The following is a 26636-nucleotide window of genomic DNA, read 5'->3' as shown; positions in this document are numbered from 1 at the left end:
CGAAGTGCTATAGTGTGGACTTCTCCCTGGTTCAACGGTTCAACGGACACTATGAGCTTCGAGCGAACTCGAGTCAACGGGCCATGAGATCCATGAGATCCAAATGGGCCACCACACTACCTGTTCCGAGTTTGAAATGCCTTCCGACTAATGCTAGGGGTAGCCAGATCGCCTGTTACTGGACTACCATGTAAACTGCTTTGGCCCAAACCTAAACTTCCCACATAATTGTGTTTTTGTTTTTAGGGAGGATCGAACCATGTAAACTGCTGTAACACAAAGGTTAAATTCTCTTTTATTTACTAACTTAGGCATTTCTACACAAGGCACCACATATTTGGTGGCCAAAGCAATGCTGATCCAAACAAACACAAATGATTGTTTAAAAAGGATCTAAGTCACCCTTTGAACTCATGTTATCAATAAAACTCATACTTTCATGAAAACTCATTTATCCTATACAAAATAGAACACAATAGTTATTCCACTTTTTCGATATAAAATCATAACTAACTGTTTTAAAATCAAATATTATGTACCATGTTTTTTTAACGCATAAAATGACCATAACAAACAAAATTTTGTACTATTAATGCACATAGGTTTGGATTATAAGATGTTTCTTACTATGTTCATAGCCAACATAATTTATCAAATTATTATACTAAATAAAATTTTCAAATTTCTCAATTGAAGTTTAGCTTCACTTTTTGTTTAAGCATTAGTTTCAAATAACTCAAATATAACAAATCATATATAAGAGCTAAGATAATCCAACAAAATCAATAATGAATTGAATAATTATAAACCAAAAATAATTTGATTTTGTTGTTCTAGGTCTTTCTGTGCAAGTGAGGAGTGCATGGCTGTCGTGGAACGTCTCTCTAAAGACAGATTCTCTGAAGAAAGATCTCAAGATATATCTTAAGACAGAATTTTTTTTTTTTTACCAAACACAATATAGTTGTTGATTTGTTAAAAATACCATTCAAAAAACTTTTTCCTGGTAATTGTCTAATCATGTGTTCAAAACTGGTTAAACTAAAAGTTATTTCAAGTGAAAAAAAATAATGTGACAGCAAAAGATTCTTTTCACGCCTAATAGAAGGTAGAATCTCCGGTGAGATGTTGCCAGTGGCTGGAATATTCTTCCGAATGACTTTTTGTTGTTTCTAGCGTGTGTGGTCCTTTGTCCATAGTTCTCAATGATTCAAAAGAGACAACAACAATAGACGACACATTTTCTTCATTATGTATAATTAGTTTACATCAGATTATAATCTAAACTTAAGATCTTTGATGTGTGTTGTCCTTTATCCACACCCTTCCAAATTATTGCAATCATATATGTATATATATATAGTAGAAAATTAGATTATCAAAACGTGGCGACGGAGAATGTGGGCAGTAAGAGCATTTCAAACGCCACTTCAGATCCCATTCCAAACACTATTTTGGAAGAAAGTTCTCTCAAGCAATACTTCATTTCCAATTCAAGAATGAAGTTGTGAACATGGAGTGATATTTTGTTTTGAATCATCTTAAAAGTCGAGATATATAAATGAAGTCCATAATGGACGAATAACATGGTCCGTCCAAAACTGGAAGTCTGAACAACAAAATGCAAAACAGAACGTTTATTTGGCTCCTGTTGTAATGAGTTACCAAGACCATATTTCCAAGTCTCACAAATGCTAAAATTTAAGTATATACTAGTGTTTATTATCTTGTTTCCTCCATCCATAAGCCTGCTCGAGCTTGGAAACAACCCAATTAGTTTCATGCGCGTGTACGTACACAGACAGTATTGGCAATGATCAATAAATACATGAGTGGATGTTTCGCAAGAGCCAAAGGTTCCAATTCTGAGATGAAGGGAAAGACAAAATATGGTTTAAGTGTTGTTATATGAAAAAGTATAAAATACGTTATATAGAGAGAACCAACTTGATAAGAAGTGTCAATGTTGGGTGAAAAACCAATACTCCCTTGACCCAACATATTGGGGCTCAGACTATATAAAGCCAAATACACACAAAAAAGGATATATATATATATATATATATTCAATTTCAATAATACGAAGTTTGCTATTCTGAAAGTTTTCACATGTCAATTTAGTCATTTCCTAAAAACTCATAAAATAAAATAAAAGGAGAGAGAAAAAGCGCGAAAATGTGAAATGGACATCACGGGACCTCATTTCCTCACCATAAAGCATATCAAAGAATTGATTGATTATATGAATTTGGTTACAAAGTACAACCAGATTGCATTCTATGAACGAATTGATTGTTTCCTCTATATATCAATGGATCTTAGAGAACAATAACAATCAGAACTATAACATTCATTAATTGTCGCATTTGAGTATTTCATCACTTCACGAGCCTTATTTCACGCGCCTTTGTCGCGCGTTGTGTAAATGAAAAGATCAGAGAGATGTCACAACGTAGGACCCATACTAAACACCTACTGCTATTACTAGTTTACTACTATTAGTCTAGTCTACTACCCTCTAATCACCTGTTACTACTTAATTATTTTTGTTAAGCTTGATTTACAAATGTAATCTTCATCAATCATCATTGGCTTTTAACTGATATCCAAATTATTCTGCTTGTGACAACGTACAACTTGCCAATTGATATATATATATATATATATATGAGTTTATTTCAAATCACTGTCACTCCGATATTACAACATTATTTAATTCATAGGAGCGCCATAAGCTGCTACATGAAATTAACTATTATGAATCATGAATTCTTTGTGTATACATGAAACAACAGTGTGCTATCTCTAAGTTTACTGGCACTTTGATTTTTTTTTTTTTTTTCTTCTCGTTCTGGTAATCAAGATTCTCTGAAACAATATATTAGAAAATAGAGAGTTTGATTAGTATACTTTTGCATAAAGAATGTATCACTTTTACGGTTACAATTCATAAAAGCGAAAAGGGTCAGAAAAACAAAAATATATCAGTAATAAACTCTCAGGATCTCTTAACATCTACAACTTCTCCTCAGCTTTTATGTAGTTTTAACGTCTTTAAGTCTTTAACTATACATGAATACATCTCAATTTTAAACGTTAAAATATGTTTACAGTTTGATGTCACTAATCGATTCCGAATGTTATACATAAGAAAATATCTTTACTAACATAGTGGGGAGTACATTTATTATACTCTTCATTTCTTTCTTCCTCTCCAAATTTTTTTCTTTTTTTGTTAGGCCAAATTTTATATACAGGGCTTTAATGTCCACAGTGCTCCAATAATTACACACATAAAATTTATTATCGGCCTCTCCACATCACAAAGGCAAGAGGGGGGCCAAAGTACAGAACTTTCCCTCAGGGTATGCTCCAAGTTCCCAACTTGGCTTCTCTTTTTCCATTTTGTTTTTCTGTTTTCCGGGGTTTTATGTTCACTCTCCTCTGCTCAACTCCTATTTCTCCTCCCAGGAAAAAAAATCATAAGAAAAAGAAAAGAAATGTATGCAGAGACTGGGTTAGCGTTTCGATTCATGCAGGGTTGTTCTCCAGCGATTCAGGAGTTTGAAGACCTCTTCAAATCCTACAAGCTCTCCGATGAAATGGTTTGTCACTGCATTATATCTTGAAATTGATTTATCTGGTTTTGAGTTTCTCGTCTCTGATCTGAGTTATCTTTGATGTAATTAATTTAAATTTAGTGGTGAAAGTAGTGAAAGTCAAGTGCAAAATTTAGTGGTTTAAGTGATTTTGTCTTGAAAAATCTTTTGCTAACTGGAAACTTGTTGCGATCTTTTTGTTGGGCACATATAAGTTTTGGCTCCTAAAATTGGGTCTTTTCTGGGCAGATGAAAAGACGCAACCTTCAATCTTCTTCTGCTGATGCTTGATAGAAAAAAAAAAGAGGAAACTTTATCATTCCTTTGAGAAAAAAAAGAAATTTCTGGATCACCCTTTTTATGGTGTTTGTGATAATGGGAATTACACTTTTTCTTTATACAACAAACTGGACTTAGAACTATAAGAGCGTATCTTACACGATTGACAACTAACTTTTGTGTGTGTTTCGACCATCAGATTCCGTGTACAAAATGACTTCTTTTTTTTTTTTTAATTCATCATTTATTCTCTTGCTCTGATTGGGTTTTGTCGCTTCATAGCCATTGTTATCTTACAATCATTCTCCACTAAGATTGTAACAAAGAAGTAAGTTTCGCTTTCTCCTTACCCTTTTTTGAAAGAATCCACTCCCAAAGAGACCTGTGTGAGTGTTTGTTTGTTCATAAAGCCAAAGAAACTCACTGTGTTACTGGTAATTAAATTTGAAGGAAACAAATTTTGAGCTGTGATCTTTGTACGTTGTGGTTTTGGCTCTCTCTTGTTCTGTTTTGATCGTTTTGTGTTGATTTTCTTTCTTATGATTGTGAAGCAGAACAATCTTGTTGAGGCATGTGAGTATGATTTTGGAGAAGAGAGTGACCTATTCAAAGCCCCTGAGCCGATCATTGAAGATCCACTCTCTCAAGAGATTGTTGAACTCAGTGATCTCGGGTCGTTGCAGAGTGACCAACAGCTTATAGACAAGGCGTTCTACGAGTGTGAGCAGGACCTCCTGGTGAAATCAGCCATGGAGTCTCCGCTCTCTGAGGTACTAGACATCAAGAACATCCCTTTAGTGGCAAAAATGGACAATGTTATGAAGAGTAGTAGTGTAGTCGTCTCTGATGTCCCAATTCCGAAGAGCGTGAGCTCGGGGAACCTGAGCTCAATGGATATGGCACAGCACAAGGATGCGGTGATTCAGAGCTTCCCCGATGTAATAAGAAGAGCCTTTAGCGAAAGCGATATACAGGTTCGAGCTGAAATTATTAAAAATACTCTTCTGAATAGTTAACTCAATGTATACACGTGTTTTGAGAGAATCATCGATATTTGAGAGAAAGTTCTGACCTTTGGCAATATATGTTGGCAAAAGGATCTAATGTATATGTTCATCACTTGTGGATGTTTTGCTTCATGACAGACACTAGGGACTAGAAACGCGGGTCTTGTTCAGACTCAGTTGGATCGAGTAATCGTAAGTTGCACCTCTGAGGATCGCCGTGAGAAGCTTTCTAGATACAGGAACAAAAAGAGCAGGCGGAATTTCGGGCGTAAAATCAAGGTAAAGACCTGAGAGATATATTTATCTTGATTCTGTTTTGTTGGAAACTGAGTTCTGGGATGGTTGCAGTATGCTTGCAGGAAGGCTCTTGCAGACAGTCAACCGAGGATCCGAGGAAGGTTTGCAAAAACAGAGGAGGTGCAGAAATGAGGATTATTAGTTAGGTTTTAAAGCTGAGCAAGAAGACTAGTTTGATGCAGTGATCAAAATATAAGCCAACCCACTTCTCGTTTTTGTATATAAGGGTTTGTCTGAATAAGCCTAATTAAGGAGTAAGGTCTAGGGAAGAAAAAGGAAAAACGTTGTAGTAGTTACGCAAGTGATATGCTTTATATATGTTAGATCTTTTGAAGCTCTGTCTCTAAAAAACTAAATATATAAAAAGCTATTTGATGTTCCTTTGTATGGTTTGACCATCGATAGATTATACTTGTTAGTTTTGTAGAAGCTGGCATAAGCAACTTTTGATGAATGACATGTGAACGTAAAGAGATAGCATTTTGAAATATGAAAAATGAGACTTCAGCCAAACTATGACATCGCCGAAGCCATAAATTTATAGACTTGTAATCATCATCATTGATTTCTCACTGTCAACCACCAAAAACCCGGTTTAGGATACTATTAGTTAACTTTCCCATTACTGTTTCTCTGTGAATGTAATTATCAAATATGAAAATACAATTTCGCAAAATGTAGATGTGTTTGCTAGAATTTGTGGAAACGAGAATTTGCTTTTACAGTAGCGTTTGAAAGTAAAATAATTTCTTAAAAACATAAACAATCATGTTATATATGTAACATTTGCTAAGTACATACATTAAATGAAGATAAATTTGTAAAATATGTTTGTTTTCATAAACGCTGACAAAAAAAAAAAAAGTGTTTTTAGTATGAAAGTCGAGTTATCTAAGATCTTTCTCTAATTGGTTTCCACGGAATTCAGTTGTTTAACACGAAAGATTGCTCCGTTCTCGAACATGATTGGGTTATCCTTGCTAAAAAAAACACAGAGCTTCTCGGTTAGTTTTAAACCGGGAAACACCAGAGGAATTGTATAAAAAAAACACCAGAGGAATTGTATAAAAAAACACACCAGAGGAATTGTAAAATTACGTAAACACCCTTATAAGAGTTCTGAAAAAATTGGTGGGAAACTTTTCAATTTTTTTTTCTTCCCCATTTTGTGGCTGCTTCTTCCATAAACCTCACCGGTGCATAACTAAGCAGAACGGAGAGCAAATACTAAGAATTTACATTTTTAAACCATTCTTCTGGGTAAGAATTGAGACAGAAGATTTTCATTGGATTGTGCAGAGAATAATAAAATTTGGTTCGTAGTAGTTTGTTGTTACATAACCTTAGAAGATACGAAAATAAAACAAAAATAAGAAGTAGACTGTCGTAGCCGTACTAAGTAAGTTCCATTCGGGTTACAAATGATCTTGGAACGACGGAAAATCGTCAATAAAAATGTTCAGTTGTTCACAGCATTTTAAAGAGAGAAGAACAATGACGAGAGAGACACGATCTTTGGATTGGGTCAGAGAAGACAAGAAACGAGAGGAAAGTGAGGAAGAAGAAGAAAATGTGTGAGGGGCTGCTTTGCTCTACTCAGGCGCATTTTAGCTTAACTCACAGTAATGTGCACCTTCCCTCACGCTATTCTGAAGGTGACTCCGATCAGAACGACCCACTTTATTTTTTGTTTTCCTCTTCTGCGTCTTCTCTCTCTCTCTTTCTTCAACTCTGTCACGCTTTCTCTCTCTCTCTCTAAAGTTTTTCTTACCCAGAAAAATCAAAATTCGCGGAAATTTTTTCGTCTTTCGATTAAAACAAAATTCCTTCGGCATTCCTTCCGGTTTTGTCATCCAAATCATTAAGAGCAAAAAAGGACGCTCTTTTAAAAAAGAAAAATTTGGGGTTCACTGGATTTTTTAAGGAGCGAGAGAAGTTAGGAACAGATCTCTCTCTCTCTCACTTTCTCTTTCTGCTCATTCGTGCCAAACGTTTCTTCTTCCTTAGAAAAGAAAAACATGTGCAATTCCGTCTCTTTCCTTGTTTGATACGACGTGTATGTGATTTCCAGTCGTGGGTCAGAGAAGACGGAGGACTGCTCTCAACTTTCTATCGAGAAATTTCCAAATTGGGGGGATAGATTAGGGTTCGTTAGCGATTGGGGAATTTGGAGTTGCTGATTCTGGATTGGAACACTAGATACGTATACGTGATGATGCTCTGATTGGTTCTGAAATTTTCACAGAAGAGAATGATAATCAAACGGAAACTTAAAACCCAGATACCGAGTTTAAAACGGTGCAAACTCAGCAACTCGGCGAGTGACTCCGGTGGTTCCCGGAAGAAGAGAAAGTCCAACTTGGGAGGTTACTACCCTCTGAACCTTCTCGGAGAAATCGCCGCCGGGATTGTTCCAGGCCGAGGACGAAACGGCTTCTCTGCTTCGTGGTGCACTCAAGTTCCGTCTTCTCCCGTTGTTAAGGTAGAGTCAGAGTCAAAGAGAAGATCAGATTCCGGCACCGCGAGGGATTCTCCGGCGGCACCGCTGGTTCGGACATCTAGAGGACGAATTCAGGTGCTTCCTTCTCGATTCAACGACTCGGTGCTCGAGAATTGGAGGAAAGATAGCAAAAATGGCAGCGAACGCGATTGCGATTACGAGGAAGAAGTAGAATGCAGGAACGAGAAAGTTAGCTCTCGGGGTCTTAAAGCTAGTAATTTGAAAAGCAAGGGACTTGATAGGAGCCGCAAGTATAGCGCATTGTATAAAGAATCAACGTTTCACGAGCGATATGTTGAGGCTCGAGCTCGTGTTGACAGAAGCAGGGAAGAAGAGAAGCTCCCGAAGCCGAAGAAAGAAGGTTATTATGGGCCAGAGAGCTTTTATTCAGGTGATTTGGTTTGGGCTAAATCTGGGAGAAATGAGCCGTTTTGGCCGGCCATTGTTATCGATCCGATGACGCAAGCACCCGAGCTTGTTTTGCGTTCTTGTATACCCGATGCAGCTTGCGTTGTGTTCTTTGGTCACTCTGGGAACGAGAATGAAAGGGTACGAAGAGACAAATTGGATATCCAAATATGGATCTTGCTTTCTTTTAAGTTTTCGAAAAAGCTGCTGGATTCTGAGTGTTGTTTTAATGTAAGCAGGATTATGCATGGGTGAGGAGAGGGATGATCTTCCCTTTTGTGGATTATGTTGCCAGGTGGGTTTCTTGATTTATACTTTAAAAAAAATTGTTTTAAATGTGGATTTGCTTAATAGCTACTTATTCAGGTTCCAGGAACAGTCTGAGCTGCAAGGATGCAACCCTGGGGGTTTTCAGAAGGCACTGGAGGAAGCCTTTTTGGCAGATCAGGGATTCACGGAGAAGTTGATGAATGATATTCACATGGCTGCTGGTAACCCGACTTTTGACGATTCTTTCTACAGATGGATTCAAGAAACGGCGAGCTTAAATCAAGATCTCAGTATCAGTGCTCCAAGTCAGGTAGGTGTCTCTTTCTGTGAGTTCGTTGTGCAGGGGTTTCCTTTTTCAAGCGTAATTTTCGTAGCATGTTCATTGTTTGGTTTTTATTTATTTTAGTTCTCAAAAGAATACAATGCTGCTAAGATTTTTATTCCACTCCCGTTTGTCATATTTATATGGCTTTTTCCGTAAATCTCCTCCAATTTGGGTAATTTATCTAATTATTATTCTTTGCAGGAGTTAAAGAAATACAGAAATCTACTTGCCTGTGTAGGATGTGGAACGGTCCTTTCTTTTGAGATGGCAAATAAAATGAAAGCTCTGACTCCTGGAGATCAACTATTGTGTAAACCTTGTTCAAGGGTATGTAGGATCCCTTGTTCTGTGAATATGCTTAGTTTAGTTTTAATTGATGCAGAATGGTTGCATACGAGTAAGCCTACTTTGGTTGTTGTTGCAGTTGACAAAATCAAAACATATTTGTGGTATATGCAAGAAGATAAGGAATCAATTGGACAGTCAAACCCTGGTACCAATACAGAAATATTAGGTTCTGTAGCCTCAGGTTCTGGTTGCTTTCTATTTTGATTTTTTTTTTTTTCTTTTGTATCAACGGGGTAAATTAGGTGCGCTGTGATGGTTGTAAAGTCTGGGTACACGCAGAGTGCGACCAAATATCAGATAAGGATTTGAAGGTATGTTAATTTTGGACTTCATCAAGGTTATCCTGTTCTCATCTGCTTGCATGTGTTGAGATCAAGCTCATTTGTTGGCCTGAAGGTTTTGAGGGGAACAGATTACTACTGTCCTACTTGCAGAGCTAAATTTAACTTTGAGCTATCAGATTCGGAAAAACAAGACTCAAAGTCAAAGTAGGCCTCTTTTTATTAACTTTTATTATTGTTTTCACAACAACTGCCTTTTCATTGCCAAATTCAATTTGGGAGTTTTCTGGTACAGACCTGGCAAAGGCGATGGTCAGATGGTTCTTCCTGACAAAGTTATTGTTGTATGCTGTGGAGTAGAAGGAATATATTTCCCAAGTCTCCATTTGTAAGCAGATACCATTTACCTATTTTTTACATTCCTCTCACTTCTCCCTTGGGTTTACTTCTCAAACTAATTCAAAGCAAGAACCTTTGGAGATTACCTTCCTTCGGTTTTCAGGTTTCTCTGCTGAATGATATGCAGAGTCTTCTTACACCATGTTGTTTATTTACAGAGTCGTATGTAAGTGTGGCTCCTGTGGACCTCAAAAGAAAGCACTTAGTGAGTGGGAAAGGCATACTGGATCAAAGGCAAAAAATTGGAAGACCAGTGTGAAAGTCAAAAGCTCGAAGCTAGCACTAGAAGAATGGGTTTGTAGAATTACTCTTCTAGTTAGATATTGGCCGCTTTTCTTCTGAGTTTTGTCTGATGTACTAAAAAGTGATCAATTCCGCAGATGATGAAGTTAGGAGAGTTACATGCAAATGCTGCAGCAGCTAAAGTTCCTAAACGACCTTCCATAAAGCAGAGAAAACAGAAGTTGCTTGCTTTTTTGTCAGGTATAAAAGGATATGTAGTTCTGTAACATGTTGAAAAGCTTCAAGTGTCTTGTGTGATGCTTTTGTTGGCTGTTTCTTTCGTTGTTTTCAGAGACGTTCGAGCCGGTCAATGCGAAGTGGACAACAGAACGATGTGCAGTTTGCAGATGGGTTGAAGATTGGGACTACAACAAGATTATTATCTGCAACAGGTGCTGTTATTAATCTTTTTTAGCAAAACATTATATCAGCTGCCTGAATAAGCCACGTGAATGCCTAGTTTGACTTGCCTGTAGACTTATTTTTGTGTCCAATATTTTGCTCAGGTGGACTGTGCAAGTTTTGATTTTATTGCTAGTTTCTGTGGATTAGATATTGGAGCCTGAGTTGCATTATAATTATAGTCAACGATGGTTGTTTTCCGTGGAATATTTAACAGCGACTCGTGAAGCGTTATCCAATGTCCTTGTTTAAGATTTTTTGTTCTTTATTTTTCTTGTCAGATGCCAAATAGCAGTGCATCAGGAATGCTATGGCGCTAGACATGTTCATGATTTCACCTCATGGGTCTGTAAAGCATGCGAGAAACCAGGTATTAAGCGGGATTGCTGCCTCTGCCCTGTAAAAGGTACGCTTTCTCTTTTTGTGGCGCTAAAATGTTTCTTTTTAACCTAAATTTGACACGGTCTTAGCTTCTCTATCTGAGTTAAACAAAATGTTACAACTACTAGAAATCTCTCTTTTTTAAAAGTATTTGCTTCTCCCGATGGCACTTTTTTTTTTGCACATTTTCTCCAAAGATGGCTTCATAAAAAATATAGGCTTTATCCAGCATATGGCATCGCTGACCATTAACACTTTCTCCAATGTTTTGACTGATGATAGGAGGTGCATTGAAGCCAACTGATGTGGAAACATTGTGGGTTCATGTGACGTGTGCTTGGTTTCAGCCTGAAGTAAGTTTTGCAAGTGATGAAAAAATGGAACCAGCTGTTGGGATTTTGAGTATTCCATCAAGTAATTTTGTGAAGGTATGATTTTACTTATTGTTTATTTTCGTTGGCGCTATCAGCAGAGAGCTACCATGCAAGAAACCTTCCTCTCTTTGTGTTTGCGAATATCAGATTTTTCTAAACTAATATGCAGGAAATACTTGTTTTGATGGATTTCAGATATGTGTGATATGCAAACAAATACATGGCTCGTGCACTCAGTGTTGCAAGTGTTCTACGTATTACCACGCCATGTGTGCCTCCCGAGCTGGTTATAGAATGGAGGTATGCTGCGTGTTTCTGATCTTTCTTTGATTTCCTCAGACGACATTGATTTTACCTACCTTGCCTTTCATTTGAACGATATGAAATCAAATTGCTGTAGTCGTTTTGTAGTAGAACTGGTTTTCGATTCACAACCTGTTATGCCTCTTCAACTTTTATAGCCTTTTAATCAGGCATTATTTCCATGCATTATGTATGCAGTTGCATTGCTTGGAGAAAAATGGTCGGCAGATAACAAAGATGGTGTCCTACTGTGCTTATCACAGGTAAAATTTCTCAATATTCTGCTTAAAGAAGTTGCGGTAATTATGATGTCTGGTATGAATTATGTTTTGACTATTGTTTTTGGTGTGTAGGGCTCCAAACTCAGATACTGTGTTAATTATACAAACTCCTTCGGGGGTTTTCTCTGCAAAAAGTCTTGCTCAAAACAAGATGAAAGGCGGTTCCCGGCTTATTTCATCAATCGGAGGAGACAATGAAGAGTCGCCTGCAGAGGATACCGTCACATGTGATCCGTTTTCTGCTGCTCGTTGTCGAGTATTTAGAAGAAAGATCAATTGCAAGAAGGTATGATCTTGGGTCTCATCCACAAAAAAGGTTAATAAAAATTAGCATGTATGTTCCATTGCACATCCCGTTTGTTCACTAGGCTGATCTTGGTTTTGTAGAGGAGTGAGGAAGAAGCCATCCCTCACCACACAAGGGGACCACACCATCATTCATCAGCGGCAATCCAGATTCTAAATACTTTCAGGGTAAGAAAGTCGTAATGCAGTACTTGTACTCCGTTTCCAACTATTATTAGCATCTGACAGTTTTGGGTTGTATTACGTGTAGCATGTGCCGGAAGAACCCAAATCGTTTTCATCTTTCAGGGAACGACTTCACCACTTGCAGGCAAACAATTTTAGATGTTTTAAAGAGATTGCAAATGTTCACGTTTTTTTTTTGGTATTATCAAATCTAACAAGTGTATGTTTCATGCGACAGAGGACAGAAATGGATCGGGTCGGCTTTGGGAGATCTGGAATACATGGATGGGGTCTTTTCGCAAGAAGAAATATCCAAGAAGGAGAAATGGTACGTAGGCAGACCAGTTTGTGAATGTGGGTTTTGGTCTTATTTGGGATGACATTGAATGATGAGAGACGCTATTTTGTTTCAGGTTCTTGAATACAGAGGGGAACAGGTGAGAGGTAGCATTGCAGACTTGAGAGAAGCACGGTATCGCAGAGAAGGGAAGGATTGCTATGTGAGTTTGAGACTGTTTCCCATTTATCTCCTTCTCTCTTTTTCTTCTCTCTTAATGACTTAACCAAGGGAAGACACTTGTGTTACAGCTGTTCAAGATCAGTGAGGAAGTAGTGGTTGATGCTACGGATAAAGGGAATATAGCTCGGCTCATCAATCATTCGGTAAGCAGCTTGGAATAGAATTTTCACGTATTAGAGTAAATATAGAGAGATTCTGAAGCCTAAACCAAGATACGTGGTGCAGTGTACGCCAAATTGCTATGCAAGGATTATGAGCGTAGGAGATGAGGAAAGCAGGATTGTCCTCATCGCCAAGACCAATGTAGCTGTGGGAGAGGAGTTAACGTATACCAACACAATTATATAAATAGTATTCTTCAATCTAAAGCTGATTGTGTCATAGTTTAAGAATGCTGTGTTGTTTGGCAGGTATGATTACTTATTTGATCCCGATGAGCCAGAGGAGTTCAAGGTGCCATGTCTATGTAAAGCCCTCAACTGCAGGAAATTCATGAATTAGATAGACAGACAACCTTAGGATAGCTGCTTGTTTATCTCACACGCTACAACACGAAGAAGAAGAAGAAAAAGCCAAGTCAAGTTTTTTTTGTTTATATAGTTTTTGCTCCAGAAACGACAGATTTATAAGTAGAGAGAGCTAAGTGATCCAGATGTCAAAAAAAAAAAAAAGGATAACTAAGTGATCTAACTCTTTATCTATTCCGCCTCTCTGTATAGACAGACAACTCATTCGTTTCAGGAAGAATCCAATTTCATTTATTCATATTTCTTTTGTGAGTCCTCGTCTTTCTTTAATTCCCTTTTTATTATACTATTTTCTGGTACGGTAGAGCGAAAATAGAACAAAACGACGAACTGAAAGGGATATGGACCAGAATTGAATATGGAGGTAAAGAGAAAAGAGAGAGAAGGGATGGAAATATTAGAATATATCAATGATGTATCCGAGTTATTACTGACTTATCAGATTCACAATTTGAAAACAGATCATCCTCCACAATTATCACAACATCCTTCTTATCTTCATCTTCTGACATGGCTGCATCTTCCCGGACCTCAGTTGAGTTGCCTGGATTGGCTGGTGAACCTCTCTCTTCCAATTCAGGCAATGCAGCTTCCTGCTCCATCTTTTGAGATGTATCCAACTCCGATGCATCTCCAATTTCCATAAGCGTGTCGTCCGCTTCCATATCGATTTTCGTGTCATTCTCAAGATGGGGAGGAGAGACTTGAGGCCTCTCATGTTTGACACTTGAAACACCCTTCATTTGATATCTCTGCTCTTTGTACAGCTCCATAGCTATCTGCACGTTCAACATGCCCTTGTTGTGTTATTTATTGATAGTCCCCCAAAAGAACTAACAGCAGAATTCAGAGGTTTTAAACGGTCCTTTACCTGAAACACTGCATTGTTTTTGGTAGGAATCACTGAAGTCAAAGAAGAACAATGGGTTTTTGGCACTGGTTTGCCACCGTCCTGTCATCAAAATAATATACGATACCAGAAAAAGGTTACTCTGCGTCTATAAGTACAAACATAGGTCTACTGTTGATGCATGAAAGTGTATGGTGAGCCACGAGATACCTTTAGATTTACAAACACAGCAATTCCATCATCACTTGTTGGACGACATTCATCAGACTTCAATAACCACATGCATTGAGTATGCAGCTCAGCATCAGTAAGTTTAACTGATATATCAAGCTTAGAGAGATAGTGCCGGCGGCAGTATCGCTCAACTGTGTCCATTGTTTCTGCAACAGTATCCTCATATGCCTCTTGGAACAGAACTTTCAGAGAACTCACAGCCAACTCTTTTGCTGGAGCTTTTAGATACGATCCTGCTTTAACGCTTTTGGCCCTCTTAATTTCGGAGTGACTTGTCTGGACAGCAAGAGTATCACCCTCGAAAACTTGTGCTGACTTATCCTCTTTAACAGACATTGATGAGAAATCCATGCTCACGTGGCCATTTTGTGTTTTCCATGCATCCGGGGCAGGATCCCAACCCTGGCCTTGCATCCGCCTGTTATGGTCCCACTCAGCTCCCCCATACATGCCTGATTCATCCCTGATATTACCATTACTCATATCTTTGAAGAAACCATGCTTATGAGGACCAGAGACATCCATCATATTCTCCCACCCGAGTGGGCGCAGGTGAGCAGAGAACCTCTCAGCATTAGTCATGTGATATGGAATTCCGGAATGACTCATTTCCATTGAAGGCCTAACCCCAAACAGGGATGGAGACGGGAACAGTGGCATCATATATTGGAAACCTCCATGAAGTGGCCCGTGTTGGAATGGAATAAACCTATTTGGAATAAGTGGGGATGGCCTGTTTCGGGAAGCCCTCCACACATTACCTTGTTGTTCTCTTCTCATATTTGCATCACCACGTCTTCTATAACGTCCGGGAAAATTATCCCCTTCTAAAGGGCCCACTTTAGGGCTACTAATGCCACCCGGCGGCGGGAAAGATGAATTGTTCTGGTTAGCTTTTTTGTTAAGGGATAGTTCTGCTTGTAATGTCTCATCTACCGGAAACCTGTCAGCCTCAGATGCTAGAAAATCTCTACTGATATTCCTTTGACCTGTTACTTCAACTTCAACACTCTGACTTGCACCAGTCGAGTTTATGTATCTTCGCTCCAAAGGTCGAGGTGACGCTTTCGTATCAGAAGACCTTTCAACTTGAAACTCACCCACAGAACCATCCTCCATCTTTGCTGTGTTCTCAGAAACTCTATTATTATTGGAGCATCCCTCTGAGACTCCCGACAGATCCGCTGCCTGCTTAGAAGAGAGCCCTTTGGCTTTTTGATCGACATACCCGCATTCTTCTTGAGCCACCAAACTCGAAGGTTGACGTTGAGATCTTGTGTTATCACCATCACGCTGCCCTCTGCTACCTCTAGTGTCCATATCAGTATGAGCAGCGGTGATCCTGGATTTGTTGTCATTTACGTCATCTTGATCATCTGGAGATCTCCTCCTTTCCTTGCAGTCCTTATACTGACCAGTTTGATCAAGGTAAGACACATCAAAATCACTTTCTCTTTCAAGCTCATGGTCAATTTTACATCGTTTCCGATTATGACAATAGTCACGACTGTGATCTTTTTCTCGGTCACGGGTCCTGGCGCTATCATGATCCCAGTCACGATTCCTACTCTGACCACGATCCCAGTCCCGCTCATGATAACGATCACGTTCACACTGGTTGTTGGCTTCTTCAGTGTCTACCCGTTTTTTATCCCTGCATTTCTCTTCCGTCTGTATTCCATGTTCAAGGCAGTCATCTCCAGAAGTGAAAGCCCTATCACTAAGATCACCAATGTCACCTTGATGCTTGTGACCAATACCCTGATTTTCCTTCTTACCCCGTGATTGCTTCTCAAGATAATTTTCTAAACCTGGAGTCTCTAATTCTTGAGCCTTCAGGTCTGAAACACGTAAAGAAAAAGATTAGTAAAACCTGTGACATATAGATTTTCATATTCAGGTATTATAGACTGCGTAACTGAACAAAGGGCATAAGGCTGCTATACTCATAAACCTAGTTCAAGAAAATAAGACTCAACACCTCGATTTTGCTAATACACCAACCAGTATATGCAGCTCTGAATATTTTAAGAAAAGCAGCTAACAATGCAGGGTGAGTATTTTGGAAAATGCAGTATAATAGACGCAGCATAGATGAGTATTCTCGGCTATACAAACCGTATATGCTATAATATCGACGCTTTTGTCTAAATACAAAGATGGTAAAAGGCATCTCTATGAAATCGAACAGATCTCGAACCAACAATGTTTAGCTTTGAAAATTAAGAACCTCAGTCAATCATAACCAAGTATATAAAGCCGAAAAGTACTTTCTTCAATCTCGCCAGTATAATAATACAGTGTACAGCTCCTGATTTCCCGACTCAGCATTAAATAACCAAAAGCTTTTCTAGAGGCTATTTGTAAAGAATCGATCAAGATACCTTACCAGCTTTTCCGGGGACAATTTGATGATCTTCACCGTCAAAAAGCTTTTCACGTTTTCCTTCTTTATACTTGCTATCCCGGCCCTTGTCAAACTCTTTCCTTTCCCTTCGACTAGAATCTCTACGCTTCCTACTTCTTTTTTTGGACTTCTTCGAAGTCTCTCCTCTCTCGTCATTTTCTTTGTGACGCTTGGAATCATAGTGCTCCTTAGTATCAAGCTTACGTTTATCACCGGAACCAGATTCTTTCGAGACCGTAGCAACACTCTCGTCTTTTCTCTTCCTCTCTCTCAAGTATGACTCTTTCTCCGGATCAGAGTAGTCTCGGGAATCCCTAAAGCTGTGCTTCCTCGATTTGTGCCTAGAACTCCGTGGCATCGCCGGGAAGAGCTAGTCGACAGTGTTAAGGTAAATGGAGACACTAACCAGAAACGCTGAATCAAACGAATCGAGAAAAAAAGAGGAAGAAAACACAAAGACCAAAAACCCAAGCCTTGGCGATTCACAATCTCTAAACCAAGACGAAATTAAAATGGCAGATAAGGATTCAGTTCCTCATCGCATGAACAGTCTCAAAAGCCTAATTACATACTCCGAAAATACCGCCGGCGATACTAACTCGCCGGAGATTCAATTATCGGCGGCGAGATTATGCCCATGACAGGTAAGCCTAACGCCTTGGATAACTAATTTTTCTTTCATTTCGATAGACTTGAGGAAGACTTGTGGGATAATTCCAGGTGTTATGTGACCGTCTCGCCCTCGAACCGCCGGTTTATTACGGTTATACTCTGATGGTTACGAGGAAATTCAAAATTAGGGGGTTGATTTTGCTTTTGCCGGTTATCGTCGATGAGTGTCACGTCAGACAAATTGTCGTGTGCTTAAAAGATCTCGTAATGGGCTTTTAATATTCAATCGTTAATGTTTTTTAACGGCCCAATCGGCGCGAATTTGCTCATGTTTATTTCCTTCCAGATTTAACATGTTTTTTGAACCTACACAAGCCAAAAAAATTGCGTAAGCCAATGCATGAAAGCTGTATGTATATCATCAACATGTGTTTTCTTCTCGTTCGGAGTTCTTAAAGATTCCATTGCGCGGCTTCATCTTCGCAGAATTCAAACTTCGGATTTAAACATGAAATTTCTAAATCATACATTTTTATATTAAATTTTTTGGCTTCAAATAGATCACCGGGTTTCTTTTAATATAAAGAGACTTACTTATAAACAGATAAAATACGGAATACGGATATATCCAAAACCAAAGCTTGTTTGGAATATAAAATAACGCAATATCCAAAACCAAGCTTGTTTGTTTGGCATCTAAAACATGTAAGCATATTGGATCTTAATAAATTAAGCAAATATATCATTCGAAAGTTCAACTAAAAAGTTTATTTCCTAAAAATAATTACATTTTTCTTTTGTTGGAGTTAAAAGTTTTTTAGTAACTTGTTTCTTATCCATTTACTAGGAGGACACCTGTATATAGAAGTTTTTAACCGGGATAATATTCGAATGGAAATATTCTTTAAAATTAAATGTTACTTCGCATAGATCTTATCTAATAACATAAATTTGGAATTTGGAATTATATGGCCTAATTATATTGGTTCACGTATTTATAGAGTAAATTTGTTCAATGCACTTAATTTGTCACATCCTATAGGTCGACATCTGTAGTGGTTGTCTGAGTAAAAGGCGCAAATTATTTAAATATTGAAATTTTATCCAGTCAGATCACGTCTAGATGCATCCTTATATATAAGTAAGTACCTGTGAGCTCAAGTGATTAGATAAGACTTAAGAGCATCCGTTATTATCACTCTGTGCCAGTGTACTTCTCTGCTACGGCACTACGGTATAGAGATTAAGTGTTTTGAGTTCGCCGGAAAACGATGAACGCTGTCGAGACGGAGAAAGAGTGCATAACAAGGCACCATAGGCACGAGGTTGGGGAGAATCAGTGTAGCTCGAGGCTCGTGAAGCACATCAAAGCTCCTCTTAATCTTGTAAGCTTGTTTCTTCTCTCCAATTGTGAATCAGATCTGCAAGTTTCGATTTTTCATCTTAACAAACACCGAATTCGATTATTTTTCTTCAAATGCTAAAGCTGGATTTGGTTTGAGATGTTAATAATGATTTGGTTTTGTTTGTGTTTTGTTAAAAAAAAAAAAAGGTGTGGGAGCTTGTGAGGAGATTCGATGAACCACAAAAATACAAGCCATTTATAAGTAGGTGTGTGGTAAAAGAGGAGCTGGAGATTGGTACTGTAAGAGAAGTTGATGTGAAATCTGGACTACCAGCTACTAAAAGCACAGAGAAGTTAGAGTTTATCGACGACGATCAACATATACTCTGTATCAAAATCGTCGGTGGCGATCACAGACTCAAGGTATGTATATATCCTCCTTTGGAATTGGATTCTTCACTTTTGAGAGACATTATTGTGATCATGGTTTCTCTGTCATAACCTCAAATCTGTTGTTGTTTTTGTTTGTCCAAAAACCAGAACTATTCCTCCGTCATTTCGTTGCACCCGGAGACTATAGAAGGAAGAACAGGGACATTGGTCACCGAGTCGTTCGTGGTGGATGTGCCTGAAGGTAACACAAAGGAGGAGACTTGCTTATTCGTGGAGTCTCTGATTCAATGCAATCTCAACTCTTTAGCAGATGTTTCCGAGCGACTAGGAGCAGATTCTGTGTCGGAGAGAGTATGATTCTCTTACAAGGAAACTTTTCAAAAGGGTAGGAGAGATGAACATTTTCGTACTCAACCTAAGAAGATCATTGACGCTTTCCGTTTATAGCAATCGATGTCTAGTGCTTTTCTCTTTTTTTCCTTTACTCCATTTTGTGAATATTTGTATATTTTCAAATTCGTGCTAAAACACGATTTGGAATTTGTAAGTGTTTCAATAAAATGCCTTTTAATCATCTTTTTCGAATAATATTTCATGACAAATATGATAAGGAAAGGAACCTTATTAGGTATTTTCGAACAATCATCTATGATATTTATCATCTTTGACAGGGGAAAAAAAAATCTCCAAATCTCTCTATCAAATATATTCACCTAAATAAACCTTCAATGGTTTCAGAGTATCAAATCATATTCGCTTTCAATGTAGATTGGCTAAAGACTGGAAGCTTTCCCTCTTTGAACAAAAAATAAAACTTCTAGAAGCCGTACGTACGTAATCCTATTAAGGCTCCTCATTGATTGTATGTCTCCCTTCACCAGGATCAATCGCAGATTTTCAAAATGGATGATAAGTAATTAAGTATGGATGTCTTAAGTAATCATATTAATTCTTTCTACTGTAAACAAATTTCGACTTGTTTCGCTTTGTATAAAACCTCAATTTCCTCAAGACTATGCCCGGCCGTAACAAGTTACGAATTTCTGATATTTCTCATGTAGAAAAAGCTTCATGCATCAATATTTGTCTTTTCCAACCGGCTCTTCAAATTATGTCCTCCTTGTGCCACAATCAAAGGTTTAACGATAGTTTTGTTATAAATTCACTGGTATATGGACAAGATGAATATTTCTTGTATTCAGTAAATGAATAGTTCCAGTTTCCAAACATTATAAACGCAAAAAGTCTGATAGTCATAACATACCGGTGTCTTATTTGTCATGCAGCTTTTGTCAAAACGAAAGTTCTTCCACCCTAAAAGTCACGTTTGGGAAAAACATTATTTATTTGAATAATTTCCAGACATCAAAATATATATGAATTTTGGTTTTTTAAAAGATCTTAAGAACATCATTAGTGGGAGTCTAAATTTCTCATATTATAAAAATAATAAAAAAGTTAGAAAAAAAAAGAGAGAATAGGAGAAGAGTTTCTCAAATGAAACTCTTTGAGAAATCCATTAAAAACTCTTCACACATTTTAATTGTAAGAATTAGGTTGAAAAATTCCAACAAAATCAGCTTTACACACAAAAAAAAAACAAAGAAAAAAATAAAATGGAAAAAAGAGATATACATGGTCTGAGTCGGCACACAAGTGTAACGAGCGTATTTGGTGGAGTCTTTGACACGTGGATTGCCACTCTTTCGACTCTACACCACCAAATGTTTTAAGAAAGCATGATAAAAAGAGTTCTATATTGTGGAGCCCCTACAAAATCGAAAATTTCTTATTTCAGTGGCCTACCTTCGTTAGACTCACAATCAATTGTAAGAGCCAAAGATCTTGAACGATAGTTAACCGATTCCGTTTTGCCTAATCTTCTTCTAATCCCTTGTTCCTAACTCTTACACGACTTAAGAAAAACATTATTTATCACACAAGGTGCGATCGATGAGGTATTGGCCACAGTCGTTTATATTTCAATTGGTTAACCAATTGCAAGCAGAGTGATCGGTTAGTTCGGTTCGATTACGGTTTAGTAATTTGTACAACCTTCCAAAACGTCACGGTAGGGTTTCTTTGGCTGTGTGGCTACCCACTGAAGTCTTCAGTGTTCCTTTGTGGTTTTGGTTTGCCCTATTTTCTCCTCTCCTCTTGTTTTTTTTTTTCCTCTTCTCCAAGGAATCTGGAAAAATCAACTCTTTTTCTCTCTGCTTTTCTCAATCCCTGAAAATCTTAGTTTCCTATTGAAACCAGAGATTCGATCGAGTTCTCTTATTGATCGAATCTCTTCCCGAATTTTCGGGCTTTCGCGGTAGAAACAGAAGACGCTTCTAAATGGTCGAGGCAGAGCGCACGGAGAATCTCTGGATTGCTTCCGAAATGCCGTCGTCGTCTCCGGCGGAATCAAAAAGCCGTGATTTTTCGACCATTGATTCGACTACTGTAATAAGAGATGTGAGAGGATTTGGAAGCCTCGGTCCGCGAGTAGCTCCCCTGCCTCAGTTAGAGAAGGACTCGCCGGAGGAAAAGCTTGGGTTCACGGAAAGAGTTTTCTCGGCCGCCGGAGCTGCGTTTTTGTCCGCCGTTATTCTAAATCCTCTCGACGTTGTCAAGGTAAGGCCTTTTTTTGTTGGTGTTAATTCCTAAACTGCCGGGAAGTTCCGGTAAGGAACTTATTTTTCTGTCGTGGTTTTGTTATCAGACTCGATTGCAAGCTCAAGCCGCCGGAGTTTCTTACTCTCACCCACTCAGTAACGCCATTGGCCGCATGGCATTTTTTGGACCAAACATGGTATGTGTCTGAATTCTGTCTTTGTGGGAGAGATGTTTAAAGGAGAATTATTTCGACATTTTTTACATTTCACCAGTCACCATCCATTTATTTCTGAGTCATGTAATCGTTTCTTTTTGGGTTCAGATGTTTGCAGACTTGAGATGCTCTCCTTCATGTTCACGCGCCGGTGTTCAAGGTACTGTCTCTATTTGCCCGCCGGATTGTTTTCAGTACAAAGGAACATTTGATGTCTTCACCAAGATCATACGACAGGTGAGTGTGCCTGTGTAGACGAAATGCTCATTTGCTTCATCTTGTTGGAAGTCTGGCAGTGTCAAGGAAACGATAATTAGCCATTTTAAGTTTGGAATGAGTTTTAGCTAGAATCTTCGTATTTCTCTATTCACTAACGCAAGAACTGATACAGGAGGGCATGGCACGCCTGTGGAGAGGGACTAATGCTGGTCTTGCCTTAGCTGTGCCCATGGTATAACTCTCTTATTTCACATTAGAGGGAGGTTTTTTGTTTTGGATAAACTATGAGATCAATGAACTATCAATTTTCTATACAGGTTGGTATTTATCTACCGTTCTATGATATGTTTCGCAACCGGTTGGAAGAATTATCTCGGGACAATTTGCCTGCTGCGACAATAGGTGTGCCTCTTGTGGCAGGGGCACTAGCGCGGTCCTTAGCTTGTACAGTTTGCTATCCTATTGAACTTGCAAGAACGCGTATGCAGGTAAATTGTGTTGGCTTATACTTGGTCTGCTTATATTCTTGTAACTCTAGAACATGTGTTGTGCCTTTTTGCTGGACAAGCTATTCAAATTCTCTTTACTGTTTTTCTCTAAGTAGGCATATAAAACAGCAAAAGGCGGTATGAAGCCTCCGGGAGTTCTTAAAACTCTAGTTGGTGTAGTCTCTGAAGTCAGGACAGCGAATAACCTTGAAAGTAGTTGTAAGTTGCTTCTTCCTTCTTCTCAAGTCACATAAATAGAAATAATTTGACATCCTGAAGTCATTCTTTTCGACTTTCCAATCTGTCGAGTATACCTCTTCATTGGCAACCACAACCCGAGATGCATGCATATCGACATTGAAATTTCTAAAGCCAGGCCCTTTTATTTAGTCTTTGATATACATGTTCCCCGTGACAGTGCACAGCTATCGTATTCTCTGGAGAGGCTTGGGTGCACAGCTTGCTCGTGATGTTCCATTCTCAGCAATCTGCTGGGCGACCCTTGAGCCAGTAAGCTCTTTGACATGTTTATAAACATTATACAACGCAGAGAGATTTCTGTAAGGCATTTTATGCGAAATATATAACGCTAAAATAGTGAGTTTGTTTAACTACTTTGGTACAACAGATGAGAAGGAGGCTTCTTGGAATTGTGGGCAATGATACAAACGCTATTGGTGTTCTTGGTGCAAACTTTTCCGCTGGTTTTGTAGCTGGAAGTATCGCTGCTGCTGCTACTTGTCCTCTTGACGTTGCAAGAACTAGAAGACAGATAGAGGTGTGTTTGCTTTGCAGGCGACTTCCTTGCTTCCTCTAGAGAAGTTGTCTATTTGCTTATTAACACCATACTAACGTTTTACCTATTTTCTATCAATCTCAGAAGGACCCTGGTAGGGCAATGAGAATGACGACGCGACAGACACTCGTAGAGGTTTGGAGGTATGCTTGTGTATCTGAAAAGATTCAGTTTTTATATTTTGCTAAAAGCTCTTGTGGTTGCATGGAAACAAGAAAATAACAACATAAGGATACACACACACAGGGATGGAGGGATGAGAGGACTGTTCATGGGAATGGGTCCACGAGTGGCGCGTGCAGGACCATCTGTAGGGATTGTGGTTTCCTTCTACGAGGTTGTCAAGTATGCTCTGCATCGCCAATACGCTTCATCATGACCCAACAAAGTCTCTAATCACCTACGCATGAATGTGGATACTGGATACGGCTTTAGGTTATAGTTATTTTTCTTAACTCCAACATAATAATAAGTTAAACAGACTCAATCCGATTTTGTTCAGTTATAAAATTACCAGGTGTTCTAAATTTTCTTTTTTGTGACCATCCACGTGGATTGGGATTAACTTTGGCTTTCCAAAAAAAAAGTCAATTTTCAAGAGTTTGAGGCAAGTTAGAATTTAAGGTAGTGATAATAACTATCACACTCTAGTTGAATCGATTGAAACAGACTGCAACAAGTATAACAATTCAACTTTGCTATGGTCACACATGTGAATCGATCTAGTTGACCAAAATATTTTGATCAAGAGGTAGAGAGTTCAAGATTTTGGCCAAAAGACTATTACATTTATATTCTGATTCTCAGATTTTCTACTTCATCCTTTAGAGGGAATGTATGGATCACAGTCCACAATCTCTTAATCAAAAATAAAAAATGTACACAAATTTCTACTTCATCCTTTGTCACTCTAATCTTAGCTTTATCAGCATAATCACAGCCATCTTTAACTTTATCGAATATTGCCTAAGCCCACAATCTTCATGAATTATCACGACTGCTCAATACTATTAACATTTGTTAGAGATCCCAAAAATTTTATTTCATCAAAATCGTAACGACATAAAGTCGATCAAACAAACGAAAAAGGAAAAAATCAAGTCTGGATCGTTGAAAAAAAATCGATGGATGAAATTCGATGAAGAGTTTATTCCAAAAAAACAAAAAACAAATTCTATGAAGAAATATTGCCATTTGCCACGAGCGCCTTCTCATATATGAATGTAAGCACTATTCGGGTTTCCTCAATATGACCCAACAACGTCTTAAAACATCATGCATAGTGTCCAGATTTAGTATGTAACTAAAAGTCTTCGTTTGTCGAACAATAAAGTCTTCGACGATGTCATCAACTTTTCTCCGACATTGACTATTTTGTACATTTTCTTCTACTTTTCTTTTATTGGTGCTTTATAAAATTTACATCAAACAACCGGCAAAACATTATAAAAAGAAAATAGGCGATTTCCACTACTTTCGTTGATGCATAGATAAATTAGAACACATTATTGCATATTTAAGGCCCCAAAAAGAGTTAGAAGATAATTGAGACAAAAAGAAGTAGGAAAAAAATAGTAACACATCTCACTCAGTAATATTGCATGTAAGTTGATTAATCATGATGTTTTGAATTTAAAATTTGATTTGGTAGCTACATAAAATGCTGCAAACCACTGAGGTAAAGATTTGCAGCTATTACACACCACCATAATGAACACGTTTCCGAGTTTGATTTTATTTAGATTGACGACAATTATTATGTTGGATAAGAAAAGTAAACAAAAACTAAGCTTTAGAATATCAAACCCTTCTATGTGGCCACTCTATAAATGAGAGAGAATATTGTTTAATGGAAGAGAAAAACCTAGGCATTCAGGTTAATTCATTAGTTGTATAGACATATACAAAGAAAGGTGGCTTGGTCAACCTGCATGTACTTTATTTCTATTCACACTTTCCACAACAATATTGAAAGTGGCTATGGTTTCATTGATCATACCGTGGAATTATCATAAATTTTCCACACAGAAGAATTTTCTCTTTTTAAACAAATTCTTTTTGTGAGTAGGCATAGAGACCCATAGTCATATTCAATAAAAGCAGTACCATTTCATTTTCTTTTTTTTTTTGGGTTAATTTTTGGCTCTAGTTTTAGATGTCAATCGAAAAAATTTGTGACCGAGTTTGTGTTTTGGCTCAATAGATATGTTCCAACTGCATGCGATATTCCCAAAGCTATGTCTCTCAAGATTTCTACAGTGGTTCACAATAGGACTATAAGACGCTTACTTACTCTTAACAAAAATCAATTAATCATCTTCTCGGCCCAGAGAAGGGTCCTCCACGCCCAACAGAGAGCTAAAACTATGTTTCCTACTATGAAACCACATCCTCCTTTTTGGAAATTATTTTTTTGATAATTTTTTCGAAAAACAATCTAGTTAGGCTCCCACTGTCAAAAGATGTTTCTATGTTTTTCAATATTTTATATTAACTACAAAGGAATTAGAAACCTCAACTTTGTAAATATGTATACAGTGTGAGTTCAAACATAATAATGATAATGGTATGTAAATCTGCCAATCAGCATGTGGAGAGGCGCTTAAGATATTATTTTTTACACTTATGAAACGTTTCATACTCATTCGTCTCCTTACCATGTAGTATAATTATCTTATATGGTTTCGGACATAATTATTTGTCCTTTTTTTGTTCTCCCATCTTATGTTCGGGGCACTTGTAATGATTTTAATCGTTAGGAATGTTCGTAAGAAAAACATAGAAATCATTTTAGCATTTTAGAAATCGAAAACAATATCACACTCTTTTTTTGGTTTTGATTATACCGTGAATTCGGGTTCTTGTTAACATTGACAAAAATATAATATTAGCGGAAAAACTAGCATTAACAAAAAGTAACGAATTTTGTAGCAAATATCACACAGATTTATAGGATATGAATTAAATTTTAGAAAGGTGCAAACAAACTTCAATGATTGAAGGAAACTGAAATTTCCAAGATGCGGGCAAATATTTCGTATCTATAATTGGAAACCATTCTCGTTGGGCTTCATATTCTACTTGACTTTTAAGGAAATTTAAGAAAAAATATATGAAAACCAGAAGTGATGAATTATTCAACGACGATTTTATAGTGAACAAATATTTGTAGTCAAAGATTTTTTCTTAGACATCTCAATCTCATATTTGAAAAGGATAGTTT

General features: G+C 37.8%; 5 protein-coding genes across 8 annotated transcripts; 4 read left to right on the top strand and 1 right to left on the bottom strand.

Moving 5' to 3' along the window:
* The first annotated feature begins 3330 nt into the window (after positions 1-3330).
* Positions 3331-5451, top strand: LOC18029368. 3 transcript variants are annotated; one of them, XM_024149512.1, is made up of 5 exons: positions 3337-3392; positions 3438-3605; positions 4433-4852; positions 5024-5164; positions 5234-5451. In XM_024149512.1, exons 2-5 carry the CDS (start codon positions 3501-3503, stop codon positions 5312-5314), a joined length of 747 nt encoding a protein of 248 aa, XP_024005280.1. In that variant the 5' UTR covers positions 3337-3392; positions 3438-3500; the 3' UTR covers positions 5315-5451. The 3 variants fall into 3 exon arrangements, with proteins under 3 accessions (XP_006413015.1, XP_024005280.1, XP_024005279.1); XM_024149511.1 differs by having other exon boundaries at positions 4430-4852; XM_006412952.2 differs by having other exon boundaries at positions 3331-3605.
* Positions 5452-6930: 1479 nt separating this feature from the next.
* Positions 6931-13463, top strand: LOC18029367 (histone-lysine N-methyltransferase ATX4). Its single transcript, XM_006412951.2, has 23 exons — positions 6931-8231; positions 8330-8385; positions 8457-8670; positions 8887-9012; positions 9110-9178; positions 9276-9344; positions 9430-9521; positions 9610-9702; positions 9872-10007; positions 10094-10196; positions 10288-10387; positions 10679-10803; positions 11061-11206; positions 11348-11452; positions 11654-11718; positions 11809-12022; positions 12124-12210; positions 12293-12352; positions 12446-12535; positions 12621-12707; positions 12796-12870; positions 12953-13053; positions 13138-13463. The coding sequence occupies exons 1-23, from the start codon at positions 7434-7436 to the stop codon at positions 13226-13228; spliced, it is 3102 nt and encodes a 1033-aa protein (XP_006413014.1). The 5' UTR covers positions 6931-7433; the 3' UTR covers positions 13229-13463.
* A 180-nt stretch (positions 13464-13643) lies between these two features.
* LOC18029366 lies at positions 13644-17423 on the bottom strand. The gene is made up of 4 exons (XM_024149763.1): positions 16728-17423; positions 14315-16179; positions 14126-14206; positions 13644-14033 (listed from the first exon to the last, which is right to left on the bottom strand). Exons 1-4 carry the CDS (start codon positions 17101-17103, stop codon positions 13662-13664), a joined length of 2694 nt encoding a protein of 897 aa, XP_024005531.1. The 5' UTR covers positions 17104-17423; the 3' UTR covers positions 13644-13661.
* Positions 17424-18625: 1202 nt separating this feature from the next.
* LOC18028856 (abscisic acid receptor PYL8) lies at positions 18626-19637 on the top strand. The gene is made up of 3 exons (XM_006412949.2): positions 18626-18742; positions 18910-19125; positions 19243-19637. The coding sequence occupies exons 1-3, from the start codon at positions 18629-18631 to the stop codon at positions 19450-19452; spliced, it is 540 nt and encodes a 179-aa protein (XP_006413012.2). The 5' UTR covers positions 18626-18628; the 3' UTR covers positions 19453-19637.
* A 1623-nt stretch (positions 19638-21260) lies between these two features.
* LOC18028855 (mitochondrial carrier protein MTM1) lies at positions 21261-23944 on the top strand. Of its 2 annotated transcripts, none has more exons than XM_006412948.2 (10): positions 21261-21714; positions 21803-21892; positions 22019-22147; positions 22302-22361; positions 22447-22617; positions 22734-22836; positions 23036-23127; positions 23246-23395; positions 23498-23556; positions 23660-23944. In XM_006412948.2, the coding sequence occupies exons 1-10, from the start codon at positions 21436-21438 to the stop codon at positions 23790-23792; spliced, it is 1266 nt and encodes a 421-aa protein (XP_006413011.1). In that variant the 5' UTR covers positions 21261-21435; the 3' UTR covers positions 23793-23944. The 2 variants fall into 2 exon arrangements, with proteins under 2 accessions (XP_006413011.1, XP_024005838.1); XM_024150070.1 differs by having other exon boundaries at positions 23629-23801.
* The last annotated feature ends 2692 nt before the right edge of the window (positions 23945-26636 follow it).

This window comes from Eutrema salsugineum, unplaced genomic scaffold (assembly GCF_000478725.1).
Source record: "Eutrema salsugineum unplaced genomic scaffold, Eutsalg1_0 scaffold_1, whole genome shotgun sequence".
Lineage (NCBI taxonomy): Eukaryota > Viridiplantae > Streptophyta > Magnoliopsida > Brassicales > Brassicaceae > Eutrema > Eutrema salsugineum.
The sequence above is the reverse complement of the archived record's forward strand: the minus strand, read 5'-3'. Positions and strand labels throughout refer to the sequence as shown.